Below are 19,870 nucleotides of genomic sequence, written 5' to 3'. Positions count from 1 at the left end.
AACTTTTACAAGAAAACAATAATAAACGATGTTTCAAGCCACTGTTCCAAAAAGCAGAGGAGTGCTCCACTCTGCCTGTGCATGTACCCTTAAAAGACCATTATTATAGCGCCATCGGCATAACGACATAAAGCCCAGGACTCATTGAAGGATCTGACCTCGATCAGGCCACGGAAAAAATTTCAAACCAGCAATTGCATTGTGTCCTGCAAGGGAGCGTAACGACCAAACCTGTCTGTGTGCGTACAGTGCGTGTTCTCCCTAGAATCGTTTTTTTTTTTTAAAGGTCCAAACATTGCAATTTTACAAAGTTATTAGCTAAGCACTTTCAGTGCAGGATCGTGGCAGCACCCTCAGCCAGGAAAGCAGCCTCCTGTCTTTTAGGCTACCGGGAACATGCCACGTTTCTAAATTGCGACTCTGGACACACTCACCATGCACCTCAACCAACGTGTAACTTGTTGCCTTTTCCCTAACAGCTAACAAGGTGTAATTTGTAATCTTTTCACCTGGTGACATGGCCAAGTGGCAACAGTGATAGACTATGACCGGCTTGGGGCTGTCCAAGGTGCTCGTCCTTTCATCCACAAGGATGTTAGCTCGCTGCTGCGGTGGGACCTAGGGTTAGCTGCCTGGCTGGTGTCTGAAATTAGAAAGGGCTACATCTAGTAGATAATGACTAGATTTAATTTTCAAAATACTGTGACCAAAAAAGCAACCGAATTTCGCCCCTAAAATAAATCCAATCCTCATCTTCCCAAAAGCAGTAAGAATACCAGTAGTGAAATATATAGTCATCGTTGTACTAACAGAGCAGTAGCCTACCACCTGTTCAAGGATGCTGTCGATTTGCCCTCACCATGCGTGCCCCTCCTGCAAGTCCATGGTGCTCATCCCCTTGTTCAGTTGTTCCAGTACCTGGTGCGTCTGGGAAGTAGGGTGTGTAAAATTCAGTCAACTGCATGACGTGTGTGTGTCCGTGTGTGTGTCTGTGTGTGCGAGTGTCCTGAATTGCAGCGCTTCTGTTTTATGTTACCTAGGAGTGGCTCTTCAGCTCGCTGAGCCTTGTGATCTTCTCCACACCCGGCCTTCGGTAGAGGCTGATGAGCAGCACATTTGGTTTCAACTTGGATTCAGCATCCACCCCTGGGTGGAGCTATTTATGTTATAACAGTTTGATACAAATATTAGAACATCTGACAGAGTCTTTGACTACAAAGCAGTCAATCATTTAAGCTGGGTACAAACACAGTAGGACCCCAACTTCAGATATGCACTGGACCTCTAAACCAGCCCTTCAATATCCATTTACTGTGATCTGAGGAAGCATCAAGAGCACCATGGGTCTTAGAAAATGTTGGGATTTACTCCTTCGTAGATATAACTGGTTGTTTCTCAGTTCAGGAGCATGATTCGAGCCAGCTAAACGTTCTTGACCTATACTAAATGGAGTTTGCTGTGCTTGGCTGTGCTGAACCAAAACGCTTCTGTCTATCATTTTATTGACACTGACCTGTGCATTAACAACAGTGATACTGAAGACAAGATCTTCCCCACAGGCTTGCACTGACTTGCCTATTGACCTCAAGGAGAAGCAAATAGATACATTTTGGACCGTATTTCATTCTCCTACTGGAAGTGCTAGGTACTTTCGGTTCATCAATGTGTTCCACTTGAACTCATTTTTAATTCTGTTGTACAAAATAATAGCATCTTTTCTGAAGGAAACCTCTCTGATTGAGATTTATTTTAATCGACTCTGATTACTGGGGTGCCTTATTTTTCTGAGCACTGGCCCCATACCACCGTGCAGAGCAAGCATTGACTGCATGAACACAGCTGCCACTGGAGAGTTGGCTGAACTAAGGGAAGGTTGGTGCGCCCTTTCAAGCAAGGAGAGAAACAACACAAAACCCAGCAGTTCTGCTGCCTGGTGTCCCCATTACCCTGGAGAACAATACTGACAGTCAGCTCTCTGCTGGGTGGGAAAATTAAATGTATTAAACCATTTAGCAACTTGATGACGTTGTAAAAACACAGGATGGGATAGACCCATGAGGTACCACAACCAACATATGGAAAGGAGAGGACATGGAGAATCCATCTTCACAAACTGAAATAACCAGCAAGGAAGATGAGAACAAATGAGAGACTTTATGCCCACTCTGGAAGCCTGATAGAATCAAAAGAAATGTCTCATGATCACCTTTACTCTAAACCACCAAGGGATGCAACACAAGTAGCCAGCAATCCTGAACATTCCGAACACTTGGGCCAGAAAACCAGCGCTGCCAGGGGGTTCAAGTTAGGGGTGACCCCTCCAGGTACTACTGATTTTTCAGCAGCTGCACACTGCTGGCTGGTTTTAAGTCGATATTGCAATGTTAAAAGAAAACTAAAAAAGGTACGAGATAAAACGTGATGTTGGTAAAATAACCAAGACTGGCTAAGGGTACCATATGTAACACAGGGCTACTTAGGAGCTGTGTCATGCACTGCTTCCGGAGGGCCTCTCTGCTTTGCACTGCTGTCCTGTCTTGACTAGCTCGGTAAACAGCATTACCAATACGGTCATTATCACGCAATACCTTTACCATGTGTCCATTACCATGCACATGCCTTTACCAAGCACATTTTTACCAGGCATATGCCTTTACCATGCATGCCTTTACAATGAAAATGTAAGTGTTTCACAGTTTAAGTGTGTGTGTGCGCATGTGTGTGTGTATGTATATATATTAGGGTAAGAGTGTTTGTAGGGTTTTGGGTGGCAGGGGTAATTTAAGGGTTTAGGGTGGATAAAGGAATTTGGGTGACAAGGGTGTTTTTAGAGTTTAGGGCATGTTGGTGTATTGAGAGGTAGGAGCTTGTTTAGGGTTTAGGGTGGGTAAAGGTATTTGTATGGTAAAGATGTGTTTAGGGTGTGTAAGGGTATTTGGGTGGCATGGGTAATTTTAGGGTTTAGAGTGCATAGGGGCATGTGGGTGGCAATGGTATTTTTAGGGTTTAGGGAGGCAAGGGTTTTTTCGGTGGTGAGGGTAATTTTATGGTTTAGGGTTTGTAGGGGCATTTGGGTGGCAAGGGTATTTTTAGGGTTTAAGGTGAATAGGGGTGTTTGGATGGTAGAGGTTTTTTTAGGGTGGGTAGGGGCACTTGGGTGGCAAGGGTAATTTTAGGGTTTAGGGTGGGTAAGGATATTTGGATGGCAGGGTCATTTTAGCGTTTATGGTGTGTAGGGTCATCGGGGTGGCAAGGATATTTTTAGTGCCATAGTGTTTTGGGCCCATATTTATACTTTTTGACGCTAAACTGCGCTAACGCAGTTTAGCGTCAAAAAGTTTTGCGCCGTCTAACGCCATTCTGAAGCGCCATGCGGGCGCCGTATTTATGGAATGGCGTTAGACGGCGCAATCAGACCGGCGCTGCCTGGTTTGCGTGGGAAAAAACCACGTAGACCAGACAGCGCCGGCGTAGGGGGAAAATGGCGCATGGGCGTCTTAAAATGGGGCAAGTCAGGTTACGTCGAAAAAATCGTCGTAACCCGACTTGCGCCATTTATTTTCGACGCCCATCCCCCATCAACATGACTCCTATCATTGTAAAGATAGGAGTCATGCCCCCTTGCCCAATGGCCATGCCCAGGGGACTTCTGTCCCCTGGGCATGGTCATTGGGCATAGTGGCATGTAGGGGGGCACAAATCAGGCCCCCCTATGCCAAAAAAAATTATTAAAAAAAAAAAAAAAAATACTTACCTGAATGTCCCTGGGGTGGGTCCCTCCAGCCTTGGGTGTCCTCCTGGGGTGGGCAAGGGTGGCAGGGGGGGTCCCTGGGGGCAGGGGAGGGCACTCTGGGCTCATTTTGAGCCCACTTGTCCCTTAACGCCATGCCTGACCCAGGCGTTAAAAAGCGGCGCAAATGCGCCGTTTTTAGCCACGCCCACTCCCGGGCGTCACTTTTGCCCGGGAGTATAAATACCACGTAAAGGCCTGGGAGTCATTTTTTAGACGGGAACGCCTCCCTTGCATATCATTAACGCAAGGAAGGGGTTCACGCTAAAAAATGACGCACATTCCGGGAACTTTGGCGCTATTCGCCTCTAACGCCATAGTATAAATATGGCGTTAGTTGGCGTTAGTTTTGCGTCGAAATTGCGTAAAAAAAACCGACGCAATTTCGGCGCAAACGGAGTATAAATATGCCCCTTAGGCCCATATTTATACTTTTTGACGCTAAACTGCGCTAACGCAGTTTTGCGTCAAAAAGTTTTGCGCCGTCTAACGCCATTCTGAAGCGCCATGCGGGCGCCGTATTTATGGAATGGCGTTAGACGGCGCAATCAGACCGGCGCTGCCTGGTTTGCGTGGGAAAAAACCACGTAGACCAGACAGCGCCGGCGTAGGGGGAAAATGGCGCATGGGCGTCTTAAAATGGGGCAAGTCAGGTTACGTCGAAAAAATCGTCTTAACCCGACTTGCGCCATTTTTTAACGACGCCCATCCCCCATCAACATGACTCCTATCATTGTAAAGATAGGAGTCATGCCCCCTTGCCCAATGGCCATGCCCAGGGGACTTCTGTCCCCTGGGCATGGTCATTGGGCATAGTGGCATGTAGGGGGGCACAAATCAGGCCCCCCTATGCCACAAAATATTATTAAAAAAAAAAAAAAAAAAAACTTACCTGAACTTACCTGAATGTCCCTGGGGTGGGTCCCTCCAGCCTTGGGTGTCCTCCTGGGGTGGGCAAGGGTGGCAGGGGGGGTCCCTGGGGGCAGGGGAGGGCACTCTGGGCTCATTTTGAGCCCACTTGTCCCTTAACGCCATGCCTGACCCAGGCGTTAAAAAGCGGCGCAAATGCGCCGTTTTTAGCCACGCCCACTCCCGGGCGTCACTTTTGCCCGGGAGTATAAATACCACGTAAAGGCCTGGGAGTCATTTTTTAGACGGGAACGCCTCCCTTGCATATCATTAACGCAAGGAAGGGGTTCACGCTAAAAAATGACGCACATTCCGGGAACTTTGGCGCTATTCGCCTCTAACGCCATAGTATAAATATGGCGTTAGTTGGCGTTAGTTTAGCGTCGAATTTGCGTCGAAAAAAACGACGCAAATTCGGCGCAAACGGAGTATAAATACGGCCCTTAGTGTTTTTAGTGTTTATGGTAGGTAGGGGAATTTAGGTGGCAAGGGTGTTTTTAGGGTTTAGTGGTTGTTGCGTCTAGGGTTGGGGGTGAAAAAATATATATATACCAGTAGGTAGTAATAATTAGGACCATGTTTCCATAGAAAAAGTGTTTTGACTTGCCTATATATTTGGCACCGCTTGACAAATCACAAAATTTTCCAGAATAAGTGTTGCTGTGATTTTTGTTTTGCACAGAAAGTGTCTGAGTGATCTTTCAAGAGGGAGTGGAGAAAAAGGGGGGATGAAAAAGGTTGTGCTTCCCATGTTAACATTCTGAACCGCTGGATGGAATTTTACCAAATTTGGCAAAAAGGTAGCTTTCAGTCCATAGATTGTGCTTTCACTTATTTGGTGTAAATCGGTTCAGAGGTTTTTGAGAAATTTAGGGAAACCCTAATTGTATACCTATGACCACGGCGACTTTGCGAATATTTCGCGAAAAATTATGAATTTTCATGAATGCCTGTGTGAAAAGAAGCATTGTAATTAGTTTGACTGCAACCTGACTAGAAAGTTGCAGCCACCACTTTATTTCACAGGACACGATCCCCGGGGCAATGCACAGTTTTTTCGTAAATAATTTTACTGCAAATATTACATTGATATTATCAGTGATGTTATCAAAGATCATGAGTGCTGTAATTTGTGGGGTAATTAGCAGTTCATGACGAGGGTGCGAGTTATGGTTAGCTTAGGGCACAATTTATAGTTACTTGAGATAACTCTAACTATAACAGGTGAATTTCTATGGTTTTGTGAGTTTAAAATGTGAGCCTAACTATAATGCCCCTGTATCCTTCGGGATTGTTAGTGAATTTCTATGTTTTTTTCATTCCATTTCCTAAGTATAACATCCCTGTAACCTTGATTTTTTCCAGTATTTTTAACGTACAATAATTTTTATTACTATACGTTAATCCAACCACTGTCGCACATGGACTGCGGCCAACCCTGTGGCCAACCCCTATAACCACCTAACCCCACTCTGCACACAGCTTTCGGCTGTGCGCAGCGGGGGTTGTCCACTGGGACAAACCCTGCGGCCAAACCATATAACCACCCAACACCATGCTACTCATGGCTTTTGGCCAACCCCTATAACAACAAACCCAGCATGACCCCCCCCCTTCTCAGACTGATATCAGGCCGGGGACCCCATCCCCCAAGGCCCAGCGTATATATTTAATTTTTTTGGGGGGGGTTGTGAGCCCCTCCCAGGCCGATCTTGGCCCCGGAGACCCCATCCCTTGTAGCCCGGCCTAAACATTTATTAATTTTTGGGAGGAGGGGGGGCTGCGCAGCCTTCCTCCCCAGGCAGATCTAGGCCCTGGAGAACCCATCCCCTGAGGCCAAGCCTAATTTTTTTTTCTTTCTCAGCAGAAGCCCCGCAGCCCCTCTGTAGGCTGATCTGGGCCCCAGGAACCCTATCTCCAGGTTGCGGCCTAATTATTTATGTTTTTTGGGGGAGTGGGGCCGCATGGCCCCCCCACCCCAGGGTTGATCTGGGCCCTGGAGACCCCATCCCCCTGGCCCTGGCTATGTGACCTGGGTGCCGCCCAGGGCACCCAGTTTCAATGTTGGGGAACTTGGAGGGCGGGTGAAGGCCCCCACAGGCCCAGTTGTCTCCCCACCTCCTGTGGGAGCCAGCATTGCTGTCAACAGAGAGGGAGCTGCTAAAACAGTTCCCTCTCTGTGTGATCAATTGCTCTTTCCAAGGGCAGGCAGACAAAGGAAACCTCAGCACCGATGAAGGGAGAGCTGTTTGACACCTCTACCTTCATCGGAGTGTTTGCTCTGACTTGGTGGCAGCTTCAAAGCTGCTGTCAAGACACAGCAAACAGCTATGTTCCACTGGGGGGGGAGCACCCCGGGGCACAGTAGGACCTGGCCCTGAGGGGTGGCGGTCCCCAGGGATATCAGTGGCTCCATAAGGGGGGGGGGCTCTTACATAGAATTGCCATAGGGAGCTGGTGGTCCCTGGGCTGCAGGAGGTCCGAAACTGACCCCTTTGCCCCTGGAAGGTGGTGGTCCCCGGGGCTGAGGGGCCCCCGCACCAAATCCCTTTAATGCCCCAGGGAGGTGGGGTGGTCACCAGGGTTGCCCCACGTCAAAAAAGCATTTTGCCTCAGTGAGATGGTGGTCCCCAGGGTGCGGGTCCCCCCGTATATATAAATTAATGCCCCCGGGACCTGGCCCACCTGGGGGCTCTATAGAAAACAAGCATGGGAGCCTGTGCTTGCATTTTTTTTTTTTTTTGCCAGATCCATTGCAAATCACGGCAAACAAATTTAAAAATGTTTTTGAGCTCTTGGGGGGGGGGAGGCAGGGTACCTATGGGACCCCAGAATCAGAGCTAAGGTGTCAGGGTGACTCTACCCTGGCCCCTTTTTTTTCTTTTTTAGTGGAATTCAGCTGAAGCTGACTCCCAAGATGGCTGGCAATACTTCCTGGGGTGAAGTGTTGTCAGCCAGTTAGAGCTGTGCCTTTGCCTGCACGAACTCTTCATTATTTGCAAATACATTGCGAAGGATCCGCATCCCTAGATATACAAATGTATTTTCCCTTCAATGTCTCACAAACTACTGGACGGATTTACACCAAATAAGCAAAAGTGTAATCTGTGTACCAGAAGCTAGCTTTCTGCCAAATGTGGTGTAATTCTGTCCAGTGGTTCAGACTGTAGTCATGTCTAAAAGTTCTATGGGAATTAACGTGGAAAAACAACTTTTTTGGCCCCCTTTTTTCCTCATCCCCCACTTGACGGATTACCCCGAAACTTTCCATGCGCAACAAGAATCACCGGGACCCTTTTTGGGGAACATTCTGTGAAGAGTCACCAAACGATGCTAAAGATATAGGCAAATCAAAAAATGCTTTTTCAATGGAAACATGATCCTAACTATAACTACCTAGTGGCTTATACTTACCTGCAAAATACTTACATTTTTGTTGTAAAGGCATGTGTGGTAAAGGTATATGTGTGGTAAAAATGTGTGTGGTAATGACATGTGCATGCCTATGGTTGCATTACAAAGGCATGTGTGGTAATGACATGCTTGGTTCCATCATATAATCATTACACGCTGTGTGAGAAACATCTTCTGCTTTTGCTTGCCTTATACGTACTCTCTAGGTGAGAACTTTTCATTGCTTCTGCCCCTGCTGTACCATTGTATGTGAGTAAATGTAGGGGTGGGCGGTGAGCTATGCTCCGTTTGCGGAGTTTGTGGAGTTTTTCTCACTCTGTGCTCTGCTTAGAGCACAGAGTTGCGAAAAACAATGTTACGATGGCTACTGCGAGCGAGGAAAATCTTACTCCTAGTACCATGCACTGTGTCTGGCTTAATCTCTGGAGTGTTCTGGCTGATTTGCATTGCATGAAACATGAACTGTAACTTTTCTGTGCTTAAAGCTAGGTGCCATGCAGCTGCCTCTACCAATATTGTTGCAAGTTTGACAAGGGTCACAAGGCAAATAAGGAAAACGGCCCCTTTGACTGTTGTTTTGGTAGAAATATACAGTAATATCAGGGTTCAATGAGCCCCTCAGGACTCTGGGCTCCGGTGCCACTGCGCCTTCTGCACTAATGGTTGCTACACCGCTGACCTCTATTATAATTGTTGTGTGTCTATGTGTGTAAGAAGGTGTACTGCAGGTGTCTGTACTGTAACTGTTCTGTGTGTAAGGAAAGGTTCTGTGCTGAAACCAGTGCTCCACTAAAATGGTGGGAGGTCTCCAAAAAGGACACACCTCAAGTGTAACAAGGGATCTTTTCCAAGAGGTGTGGTCTGTGTAATTAATTATGTGGCTTTAAACGTGAATGGGAATCCAATCCTTCACGGACAGTGTGACCTAACCAGCATTTAGGGGCCACTCTGTGGGTTTTGTGTAAATGCATCCAGATATATCACATAAGAGCGAACCCTGACAGGACTGGCACATCCCCCTCCTCTACAAACGGGGCTCCAAGACTTTAGCACTTAAAGGAAATCGGTGTTGAAAAAACTGGCATCCAGGCCTTGGGCGAACATGCACTTAAAACCATACCTTTTAGCAGCATCAATCAATCAATCAATCAATCAATCAGGTAATTTATAAAGCGCGCTACTCACCCGTCAGGGTCTCAAGGCACTGGGGGGGGGGGAGCTACTGGTCGAATAGCCATGTCTTGAGGTGTTTCCTGAAAGACAGGAGGTCCTGGATCTGGTATAGATGGAGTGGTAGGGAGTTCCAAGTCTTGGCGGCAAGGTGAGAGAAGGATCTTCCTCCGGTGGTGGTGCGGCGAATGCGGGGGACGGAGGCGAGGGCGAGGCTGGCGGAGCAGAGCTGGCGGACGGGGGTGTGGAAGGTGAGTCTGTTGTTAAGGTAGGCTGGACCTGTGTTGTGGAGGGCTTTGTGTGAGTGGGTGAGTAGTTTGAAGGTAATCCTCTTCGATACGGGTAGCCAGTGTAGGTCTCTGAGGTGGTCAGAGATGTGGTTGCGGATTGGGATGTTGACGATGAGTCTGGCAGAGGTGTTTTGGATACGTTGCATTTTCTTTTGTAGTCTGGCCGTGGTTCCTGCATAGAGTACGTTGCCGAAGTCCAGTCGGCTGCTGACTAGGGCGTGGGTGACTGTCTTTCTGGTTTTAATGGAAATCCACTTGAAGAACTTGCGGAGCATGTGGAGGGTGTTGTAGCAGGCAGAGGAGACTGCGTTGGCCTGCTGCGTCATGCTGAGTGCTGAGTCCAGGATGATTCCAGGGTTCCGAACTTGGGTGGTGGGGGTGGGCGCGGCTCCAAGGGAGGGAGACCACCAGGAGTCGTTCCAGGCGGACGGGTTGCTGCCGAGGATGAGGGTCTCTGTTTTGTCTGTGTTTAGCTTAAGGCAGCTTGATTCCATCCAGTTGGCGATGGCGTGAAGTCCATTGTGGATGTTGTTTCTTGCGGTTGTGGGGGTCTTTCATGAGGGAGATGATCACCTGGATGTCGTCTGCGTAGGATACTATGTTGATGTGGTGGGCTCGTGCGATATTGGCGAGAGGAGCCATGTAAACATTGAAGAGTGTTGGGCTAAGGGAGGATCCCTGGGGGACACCAAAGATGGTTTTGGAGGGTTCGGACAGGTAGGGCGGAAGGCGGACTCTCTGGGTTCTGCTGGAGAGGAAAGAAGAGATCCAGTCGAGGGCCTTACCGCAGATCCCGGCATTGTGGAGGCGTGTTCGAAGGGTGTGGTGACAGACGGTGTTGAAGGCTGCGGAGAGGTCCAGAAGGATGAGCGCTGCGGTTTCTCCTTCATCGAGCATGGTTCTGATGTCATCTGTGGCAGCAGAGTGCTGTCTCCGTGCTGTGGTTCTTGCAAAATCTGGATTGGGAGGAATCGAGCGCTTTGCTGTCTTCCAGGAAGCGGGATAGTTGGCTGTTAACGATTTTTTCAATGACCTTCGCAGGGAAGTGGAGGAGGGAGATGGGCTGGTAGTTTTTGGGGTCGTCTGGGTCCGCTTTGGGTTTCTTCAACAGTGCGTTGACATCAGCGTGTTTCCATCTCTCCAGGTAGGTGACTGTCTCGAGGGAGCTGTTGATGATGGGGCAGAGGTGGGGGGCGATGATGTCGCTGGCTTTGTTGAAGATCTGGTGTGGGCAGGGGTCCGAGGGGGAGCCGGAGTGGATGGAGGCCATGGTGTTGATGGTGTCTTCATTGTTGACGAGGGTCCAGGAGCATAGAGGGTTGGTGTTTCTTGGTGCGTTGGGTTCGTGGTTATCATTGGTTGGCTGGTGGGTCTGGGGATTGAAGCTGTTGTGGATGTCTTCGATCTTTCGACGGAAATAAGAGCTGAGGGAGTTGCAGAGCTCCTGCGATGGTGGGGGTTCGTGGGAGCAGGACTTGGGGTTGGAGATATCTTTGATGATGCCGAAGAGCATCAGATAAATGATTAACACAATTAAAATGTTGTGAACATTAGATTTGAGAATATTTGAATTATGGACTCCTGAGACTGAGAATTAAACATCACTAAGGCCTGTGAGACGGCTAATGGTCATCAGAGTGCCTCAGCCATTCCCTTCTCTCTACTTTCCTCTCATTCTGACAGACACACTGTCACCCCCCACAATATCTTTCTGAAAGCTTACACTTGCATATATCGAACATCGCCCCCTTCCTCTCCATCACTGCCTTGTCACTCTGTACTTCTACGTGTCCTTCCTTGTGTCACCTCCACTTCTCCATGCCCTCTCTCTTACACAGACATACACACGTCCAGGGACAATCGTCACATGTGAAAACTGGGCACTTTCTCTGCACTTTCTCTGCCTTCAGTACTGTTGGTTTTTGAACAGATACATCCTTCATACACTTTCCCATAAAATGGTAATTACAGCCTCACCAGTGCTTAATTTGTGCTTGTTGTTTCCGGTGCTGAGCACCGGCCCTTATTTTTGAGGCCGGGGCTTATTCTTCCGTCTCAAGCATTCGCTGCGAGTAAAAGACACATATGAGAAAGACGGAGGAATAGGAAAACGAAAAGGCGTCACAAAGGGAGAAAGTTGAAAGCTGCAAGAGTGAGCTGAAGGGGCAGGGAGTGATTTATATGTATTGAAGAGGCCCGAGATGGCTTCAGGATTACGCCGCCTCAGTATTCCGTGTTCGCACATTTAATTGCAGCAGCAGCGTATTTTACAGGAGTGCTTTGGGCACCGGCACGTTTTTATTTACAAATTAAGCACTGGTCGGCACATGTGTGCTAATTGCTTTGTGTGCTTTACAGAGACGCCTATGACAACAGGAGCAGGTAGTCTGAGCATCTTTAAGAGCTACTGTCAGGCAGTGGTAGAAACCTGCACTTCTTTCAGCCTCTGGAGCTCCCCGTCGTGCCCGAGCATCATAGACAGAGCAACCAACCACTTACACCACGAAATTAACCAGTCACCTACAGGTGACTCAGTTCGCCATATGTGCTCTACTGAACAATATGTTTCCTGAACAAAAAAACTTAAAGTAACGCAACATCTGGAAAATTGAAATACTCTTACGGAATACAGGTTGAAGTAAAACTTGAAATGTAGACAATTACACCAGTGGCATGGATTACTTTACGGGTTTTTAAAGTCATTGTTTGGGAATGCATACATTTTGCAAGTCAGGTTAAACATATGAACATAGGGCCCGGCAGGTACCCGTTTCAAAGTCAATTTTTAAATTACTTCACCGTGTGAGACCCACTGTGAGCCGTGACTATAACTATTGTGTGTGTGGAGTAAATTACACAGTAGCTGCCTGCGCTGTAACTGTTGGAAGAACACATGCCCTGCTGCTTCTGATGCGGAGCCTCCTATATTTCTGGAATGTGCGCCCTACTCTTGCATGTGTGTCTCAGTTCTGTATGTGAGGAAACATGCACCCTTGCTGCATCTATTGTATGGATATGTATGTGTAAAGTTTGCACTGCTGCATGTGCTGCACATGTTCTGTGGTAGAGATGTGGTTTACTGCTGTGGGATGTGCTGTAACTCTTCTCCCTGTGTGGGAACTCTGCGCTGCTTGCACAACACCTGTATGTATGACGGAATGTTGCCCTCCTGCTGCAGGTACGATACCTGTCCTAGGTGAGGGATGAAAGCCTGCATTGCTGTTGCATGTGCTGAAACTGTTCTGTGAGGGACTTTTGCACTGCTGCTGCTTTCACAATCCCTTTTATATGTGAGGGGGTGAAGCACGCCCGTTGCCTGTACGAGTGGGAAGCTTGCACTGCTGATGAGTGATTACCAAGTTGTGCATTACTATGTGAGGGGATATGAAGCTTGAAATACCGCTGCGTACAGGCGCTGGTCCGCGTTAGAGTGAAGCTGTGTCGCATCTTCTCGTGATGTCCTTGTTATGTGAACAGTCCCCCCTCACTCCACTACCACTGTTCACAAATAACCGCAGAGGCACCCAGCCCTGCCATCTAAAGAGTGGTCTTACTCCCCGTGGTTTGCAGCAGGGTGGAAGCTATCAAAAGTGCACCAGGTGCAGTGCACCGGCGCCAAGTTGTGAGCGGCCCTCTGTTCCCCAAGTATTTCTTCATTTTACTACGCAACTAAGGACAGGGGGTCTTTTTCCTTGGTTGCATTGGGGCAGCAGGTGAGGCAAAAATAATGGACAGCGGCTATGAGGAAGCGGGCAGCAGGCGAGGTTGCAGTGATGAAATGGGGACAAATGAGAGGAAGTGGGCAGCAGGTGGGGTAACTGATGGAAAGAGGGCAGAGAGAAAGTGGGCAGCACGTGAGGAAACACTGATGTGCCGATGAAACGAGGAAGTGAGGAAAAGGGGCAAAGAAGAGGACGTGGGCAGTAGGTGAGGCCATACTGATGGAAAAGCGACGACAGAGAAGTGGAGGGGGCAGTGAATGAGGGTATGGTGATGAAAGGGGGCAGAGAAGAGGCAGTTGACAGAAGGTGAGGTTACAGCGATGGAACGGGGCACGGAAAGGCAGTGGGCAGAAGGTGAGGCTACAGTGATGGAATTGGGCAGAGACGAGTCAGTTCGCAGAAAGTGACGTTATATGTTGGAATGAGGCAGAGACGAGGCAATGTGCAGACGTCGAGGCTACAGTGATGGAATGGAGCTGAGAAGAGGCGGAGGCGCCTATGACAACAGGAGCAGGTAGTCTGAGCATCTTTAAGAGCTACTGTCAGGCAGTGGTAGAAACCTGCACTTCTTTCAGCCTCAACTCTGGAGCTCCCCGTCGTGCCCGAGCATCATAGACAGAGCAACCAACCACGAAATTGTCACTTACAGGTGACTCGGTTCGCCATATGTGCTCTACTGAGCAATATGTTTCCTGAACAAAAAAAAATTAAGTAACGCAAAATCTGGAAAATTGAAATACTCTTACGGAATACAGGTTGAAGTACAACTTCAAATGTAGACAACTACACCACTGGCATGGATTACCTTACGGGTTTTTAAAGTCATTGTTTAGGAATGCATACATTTTGCAATTTCGAAGGTGAGGTTACAGTGATTGAATGGGGCACAGAAGAGGCAGTGGGCAGAAGGTGAGGCCACAGTGATGGAATGGGGTAGAGACGAGACAGTTCGCAGAAGGTGATGTTACAGTGATGGAATGGGGCACAGAAGAGGCAGTGGGCAGAAGGTGGGGTTACAGCGTTGGAATGGGGCAGAGAAGAGGCAGTGGGCAGAAGGTGAGGCCACAGTGATGGAATGGGGTGGAGATGAGACAGTTCGCAGAAGGTGATGTTACAGTGATGGAATGGGGCACAGAAGAGGCAGTGGGCAGAAGGTGAGGCCACAGTGATGGAATGGGGTGGAGATGAGACAGTTCGCAGAAGGTGATGTTACAGTGATGGAATGGGGCACAGAAGAGGCAGTGGGTAGAAGGTGAGGTTACAGCGTTGGAATGGGGCAGAGAAGAGGCAGTGGGCAGAAGGTGGGTTTACAATGATGGAATGAGGCACAGAAAAGGCAGTGGGCAGAAAGTGAGGCCACAGTGATGGAAAGGGAACAGGCAAGATGAAGTTGGCAGTGAGGGAGGTTATAATGGCAAAAAGGACCAGGGACGAGGAAGTGGGCAGTAGGTGAGGTAACACTGATGGGCAGAGAGGATAAAGTGGCATTCTACTCACCTAAAGGGCCGCAGGGTGATGAAGCATCGTCTGACCATAATTGTCCCATCCGAGGTCACCGTGACCATGGCTTAAAACTGATCCAACTGAACTGCGCAGGCGAGGGGAGCGGCGCCGGCCCCGGGACGCATGACTCGGGCAGCACTCCGGCCCCGACCTCCTGCCCCGTGCACTGACGGTGAGGTGAGGGCGCCGATCGCGGAGCCCCGGGATCCAACAAAAGCGAGCCCAAAGTAGGAAGGGGAGCTAGAGCAACGGAGCCGGTGTCCACCGAGGATGCAGGCCACGGAGGCAGCTGTCCACGGAGGCTGAAGGCCACGGAGGCTGGCGTGTCACGGAGGCAGCTATCCACAGATGCAGTGCTTCACAGAGTCAGCTGTTCCACAAGGTCAGCAAGATATTCATTCCACTGAGCTGGGTGTTCCGTAGAACCTGTCAGATATTGCACAAAACCTGGTGCGCCCCGGAGTAAATTGTTCCGCGGATGCAGGTATTCCTCCGAGTCGGCCAGGTGTCCCGCCGCTCTGGAGCCGGTGTGTCCACGGAGCAGTTGTTCCGCTGGGGCAGGCGTAAATGGAAGAAGCCGCCCTCGCACGGCAGCCGACCTCGGCGCCAGGTGTACACAGGAGGCGCCTTCCACCGAGGCAGGTGTCTGCAGAGGCACCGGTACCTCCTTCAGTTCCACCTTCCCGCCTGTCGCGTTTTATCGCAGCTTCCTCTTCCCGGAGAGGCGGGACTGGGAAGTGGGGTGGCAGGAGAGTCACGAGTCAGCAGGTGTGAGCGGGGGAGGCGTCGGAGTGCCGGCACTCGCAGCCACACATGACTCTCAGAGCACAGGCACCTGCGGGACGTGATGAGGCTGACACTGGCATCCCGATGGAACCCGCGAGCACCGCTGCACCACGGCGCTGTACCACGCGGAAGTGTCCGACTCCAAGGCCTCGTCCTAAGAAAGTGTTGGTGGTCAGACTCACTGCACCTGTTTCCTGTAGAGAAGTGTTGGCGATCAGACGCACAACACATACCCTGTAGAGAAGCGATGGTGATCTGTCTCAGAGCACCTGTATTCCACGGAGATGTGCTAGTCCTCCGTCTCAAAGTTTCCGCATCCCGCAGAGAAGACTAGTACTCAGTGATAAAGCATCTGTATAACAGAAAAGCGTACCTGCTAAACCCCAAAGCGCCTGTATCACACAGAGAAATGTTGGCGGTCAGTCTCTAAGCCCCACTATTCTGCAGAGAAGTACTGGTGTTCAGTCACAAAGCACTTGGACCCTATAGAGTAGTATTGGTGCCCAGTCTCACAGCATCTGTATCTTACGGAAAAGTAATTGTGCTAGGTATTATAGCACAAGAAGCCTGAGGAGGAGTGCCACAAGTTCTATGTTCTAGGAGAGGTGATAATGCTCACAGTCTCAGTCATCCATCCAAGAAGTGCTGGGACACTCCATCGACACCCCTGTATCCTGCAGCGAAGTTCTGATCCTTAGTCTTACAGCAAGTATATATTTTGCAGAGAAGTGTTGGTGTGCAGTCCCATCGCACTGTGGTCCTCCAGAGACGTGTAGCTGCACATTCTCACAGCACGTGTACCTGCAGAGAAATGTTAACATCCAGTCTCAGTTCCCTACAGAGAAGCGTCGGTATTAACTATCAAAGCACCAGTTTTCAAGACATAAGTGCCAGGAGGTCTCCCCGCACTTTTGTCCTGAGGAGAGGTGCGGTTTCTCAGAGCCTCAAAGCACTTCTGTCCTACAGAAAGGTGGAGCCACCCTTATCCTACTCAGGAGTGTCACGGTTCCACTGCCCCTGTGTCCTGCGGAGATGCGCGATGCGTTGTATTCATTGGTCCGACGATCTACAATTCACCTCACACATCCATCCATTTATCATTTGAGTTGGTCCAATGGTCGGAACTGGTAAGATCAATTCTCCGTAGCCCCGGGTTCAGAAAGGGCCCGCTCTTTGATCACCCACAGCCCGCACAGAAGTCGCTACTAGTGACAAGTGCCACACGCCCAAACCAAGGGGGGTCTTCGGCTGGGAAGAAACAGAGCCTGTGATGGACCCCTGAGCTGGGGTCTTGATCAGGTCAGGGAGCGTTCCGGTGAGCTCATCTATTATGGGGTCTCCGTTCCTCCCATCATCCTCGTGGTCTCCAGGTAATCGGTCTCTCCCAGTGCCTTGGTGCACCTTCTAATATGGTGCATCTTTTGCTAAGGCTCGTCGTGCCTAGGAAGCGTCTCGTGCCGGTGGTCAAAGCCAGGGCTCCCCCCCTGGTCCCGGGGGTGCCCGTGCCACCATACCTCCGCCAGCTACCGTCTGCTCCCGCCTGGTTATGGTGAGAGCGGACTGCATTGTTTGCAGCTGAAGCAGAGGTGCCCGCCGCCAAGGCAAAAAGCCGACACCAGAGTGACAATGTAAGGTGAGGGCGCCACCTAGTGATGGCTGTCAGCGGTGCCGGTCATCGTAGCAAAGTCAGTGTGGGTCGGACGAGCCTACGGGGAAATCAGTACCAGGTCTAATGCACAGACCTGTGAGCTGAACAATGTCCCCCGAACTACCAAAGGTCACCGTCTGGTTTCGAGAAGCGAGCGAAGAGGGAATGTTTAAAGAGGCTGTTGTGTGAGGTCCTTCGATCCAGGAAAGAAACAGCACACTTCGTAAGTGGTAATCTTCTTTATTTCCAAGCCGTAAACAAGAACAGGTCATTCCTCCTCTGCCCTCCTCAACTGTCTCCTCACCTCCCGTTCCACCCCCGTCCACAATCCATGACGTGGTGTCACCATGACTCCCATACATTCCACCCTCTCGTGCATTCCAGCCCACAATTCCAACCCACAATACAGTACATCCCAACACAACACATCCCCCTTCCTCAATAAGACTTGGTTAAATAAGACTTGACTAGGACTTACATTCTAACACCCCCCCTTCCTTAATACAATGAAAAAGAGAAAGAGAAAACACAAACAAAAACAAAAATAAATAAAACAAAAGAACCTCAAAAAGGAAATACAAAAGAAGAACTACTGAATAGTGAAATCCTTATTCTAAAACAAAGGGGGTCATTCTAACCCTGTAGGTCCAAGACCGCCAGGGCTAAAATGACGGGGGTACCGCCAACAGGCTGGCGGTGCCCCGCTGGGCATTCTGACCGCGGCGGTTCGGCCGCGGTCAGAAGTGGAAAACCGGCGGTCTCCCGCCGGTTTTCCGCTGCCCAAATGAATCCTCCATGGCGGCGCAGCAAGCTGCGGCGCCATGGAGGATTCTGACACCCCATACCGCCATCCTGTTCCTGGCGGTTCTCCCGCCAGGAACAGTATGGCGGTATGGGGTGTCGCAGGGGCCCCCGTAAGAGGGCCCCAAAAAGAATTTCAGTGTCTGCTTTGCAGACACTGAAATTCGCGACGGGTGCAACTGCACCCGTCACACCTTCCCACTCCGCCGGCTCAATTCTGAGCCGGCGTCCTCGTGGGAAGGTAGTTTTACACTGGGCTGGCGGGCGGCCTTTTGGCGGTCGCCCGCCAGCCCAGTGTAAAACACAGAATAGCCGCAGCGGTCTTCCGACCGCGGTGCGGTATTCTGGAGGGGGGAAGTCTGGCGGGCGGCCTCCGCCGCCCGCCAGACTTAGAATCACCCCCAAAGTCTTTTAGCCACAGAGGTAAATTTCTTCTTCTCTTGTCAGTGTCCAAAATCTGGTTGTGTTCCAACTTTTGTGAAACCAATTGTGACTCTTGTTTTCTCTGAATTTGATCCCTTGCTTCACCAATTCCTTCCATATCATCGCCACCATTCGTTTCGCTGGTTGATTCGTTATAGAAACTTTCAAGCGTACTACAATTACTGTCTCTCAAAACTGGTGTGTCTGGTTTATAGGTCTCACCATCATCCACTCCAAAAGGGTCATTCATCTTATTACCTAGATTCTCCACATCCTCACTTCCATGTACTTCTGGACATAATGCAATCCGTTTCAAATTCCACACTTTTCCATTTTGCAACTTCACAGCATTGTGTAGTACCTCCTTTACTTGTTCCGGTTCAAAATACTGGCTCTCACCTTTGACTACTTTGAAAGTTTTTTTAATTCTTACCCAATCTCCAACCTTGACCTGGGTTTCCTTCTCACCATGAGCCTTATCAAAATATGATTTGCTTCTATCCTGTGTTTTTTCCATCCTCTTACGTACATCATTCACAGACCAAAAATCCATACCACATTTGTATTACCATGCTGGATTAAACTTGCATCTAGGCTTTCTACCCCTCATGGCAACAAATGGACTAATGCCAGTAACTTCGTTTTCTGTTATCCTATATGCCCAAACCGCTTTCCAAACAGCCGTATGCCAATCGTACTGTTTTCTCATAGCTGCTTGAATGACTCCTTTTAACACTCTGTTAAACCTCTCAACACAACCGTTACCACTAGGGTTGTACAATGAAGTGTTTTGTGTGAAACTCCAACTCTATCGAAATAAACCTTAGCAATGTTTGAGACAAATTGTACCCCATTGTCACTTAAGAGTAAAGCCGGAATACCTTCCGAACAAAATGTTTGGTCCAAACATTCTAACACAGATGCAGTATCAGCCTTTTTAACTACTTTAACCACAGGCCATTTTGAAAAAAGGTCCATGATGACCACCAAATACTCCTGCTGTTCTCCAATAGGCCCCATTAAGTCTATGGCCACACATTCCCAAGGTACTACTGTAACTAACTTCTGATCCATAGGTGGTCTCAAAGTGTGTAAAGTTTTGTCAGCTGATGCACACACATGGCAATTACGCACAAATCTCTCCACTGCGCTATCAATTCCTGGCCACCAAAAATATTCTTTAACAATTGTTTTAGTACATACTATCCCAAAATGACCCTCATGGCATAATTCTATGATGCTTGCACGTAAGTTCTTAGGAGGAACAAACCTATTGCCCCTCAAAATTAAATCATTCTCTATAGATAGCTCCGCTCTGACTTCCCAAAAATGTCTACTCCCCTCAGACAATAAATCTTTTTTGGGCCACCCTACCCGCAAAAATTTTAGCACACTTTGCAATTCCTCATCCTTT

General features: G+C 49.1%; 1 protein-coding gene across 1 annotated transcript in view; it reads right to left on the bottom strand.

The window, feature by feature from the left end:
* Positions 1–17,134, bottom strand: part of MGAT5B (alpha-1,6-mannosylglycoprotein 6-beta-N-acetylglucosaminyltransferase B) — a 676,434-nt gene extending 659,300 nt beyond the window's left edge. The window contains exon 1 of the mRNA XM_069200246.1: positions 14,793–17,134. Coding sequence (XP_069056347.1) covers positions 14,793–14,860 — 68 coding nt within the window. The 5' untranslated portion in view covers positions 14,861–17,134. The remainder of the gene's footprint in view (positions 1–14,792) is intronic.
* Positions 17,135–19,870: the final 2,736 nt, after the last annotated feature.

The sequence above is a fragment of the Pleurodeles waltl genome, chromosome 7 (assembly GCF_031143425.1).
Source record: "Pleurodeles waltl isolate 20211129_DDA chromosome 7, aPleWal1.hap1.20221129, whole genome shotgun sequence".
Lineage (NCBI taxonomy): Eukaryota > Metazoa > Chordata > Amphibia > Caudata > Salamandridae > Pleurodeles > Pleurodeles waltl.
This window is presented reverse-complemented; position numbering and strand designations above follow the sequence as displayed.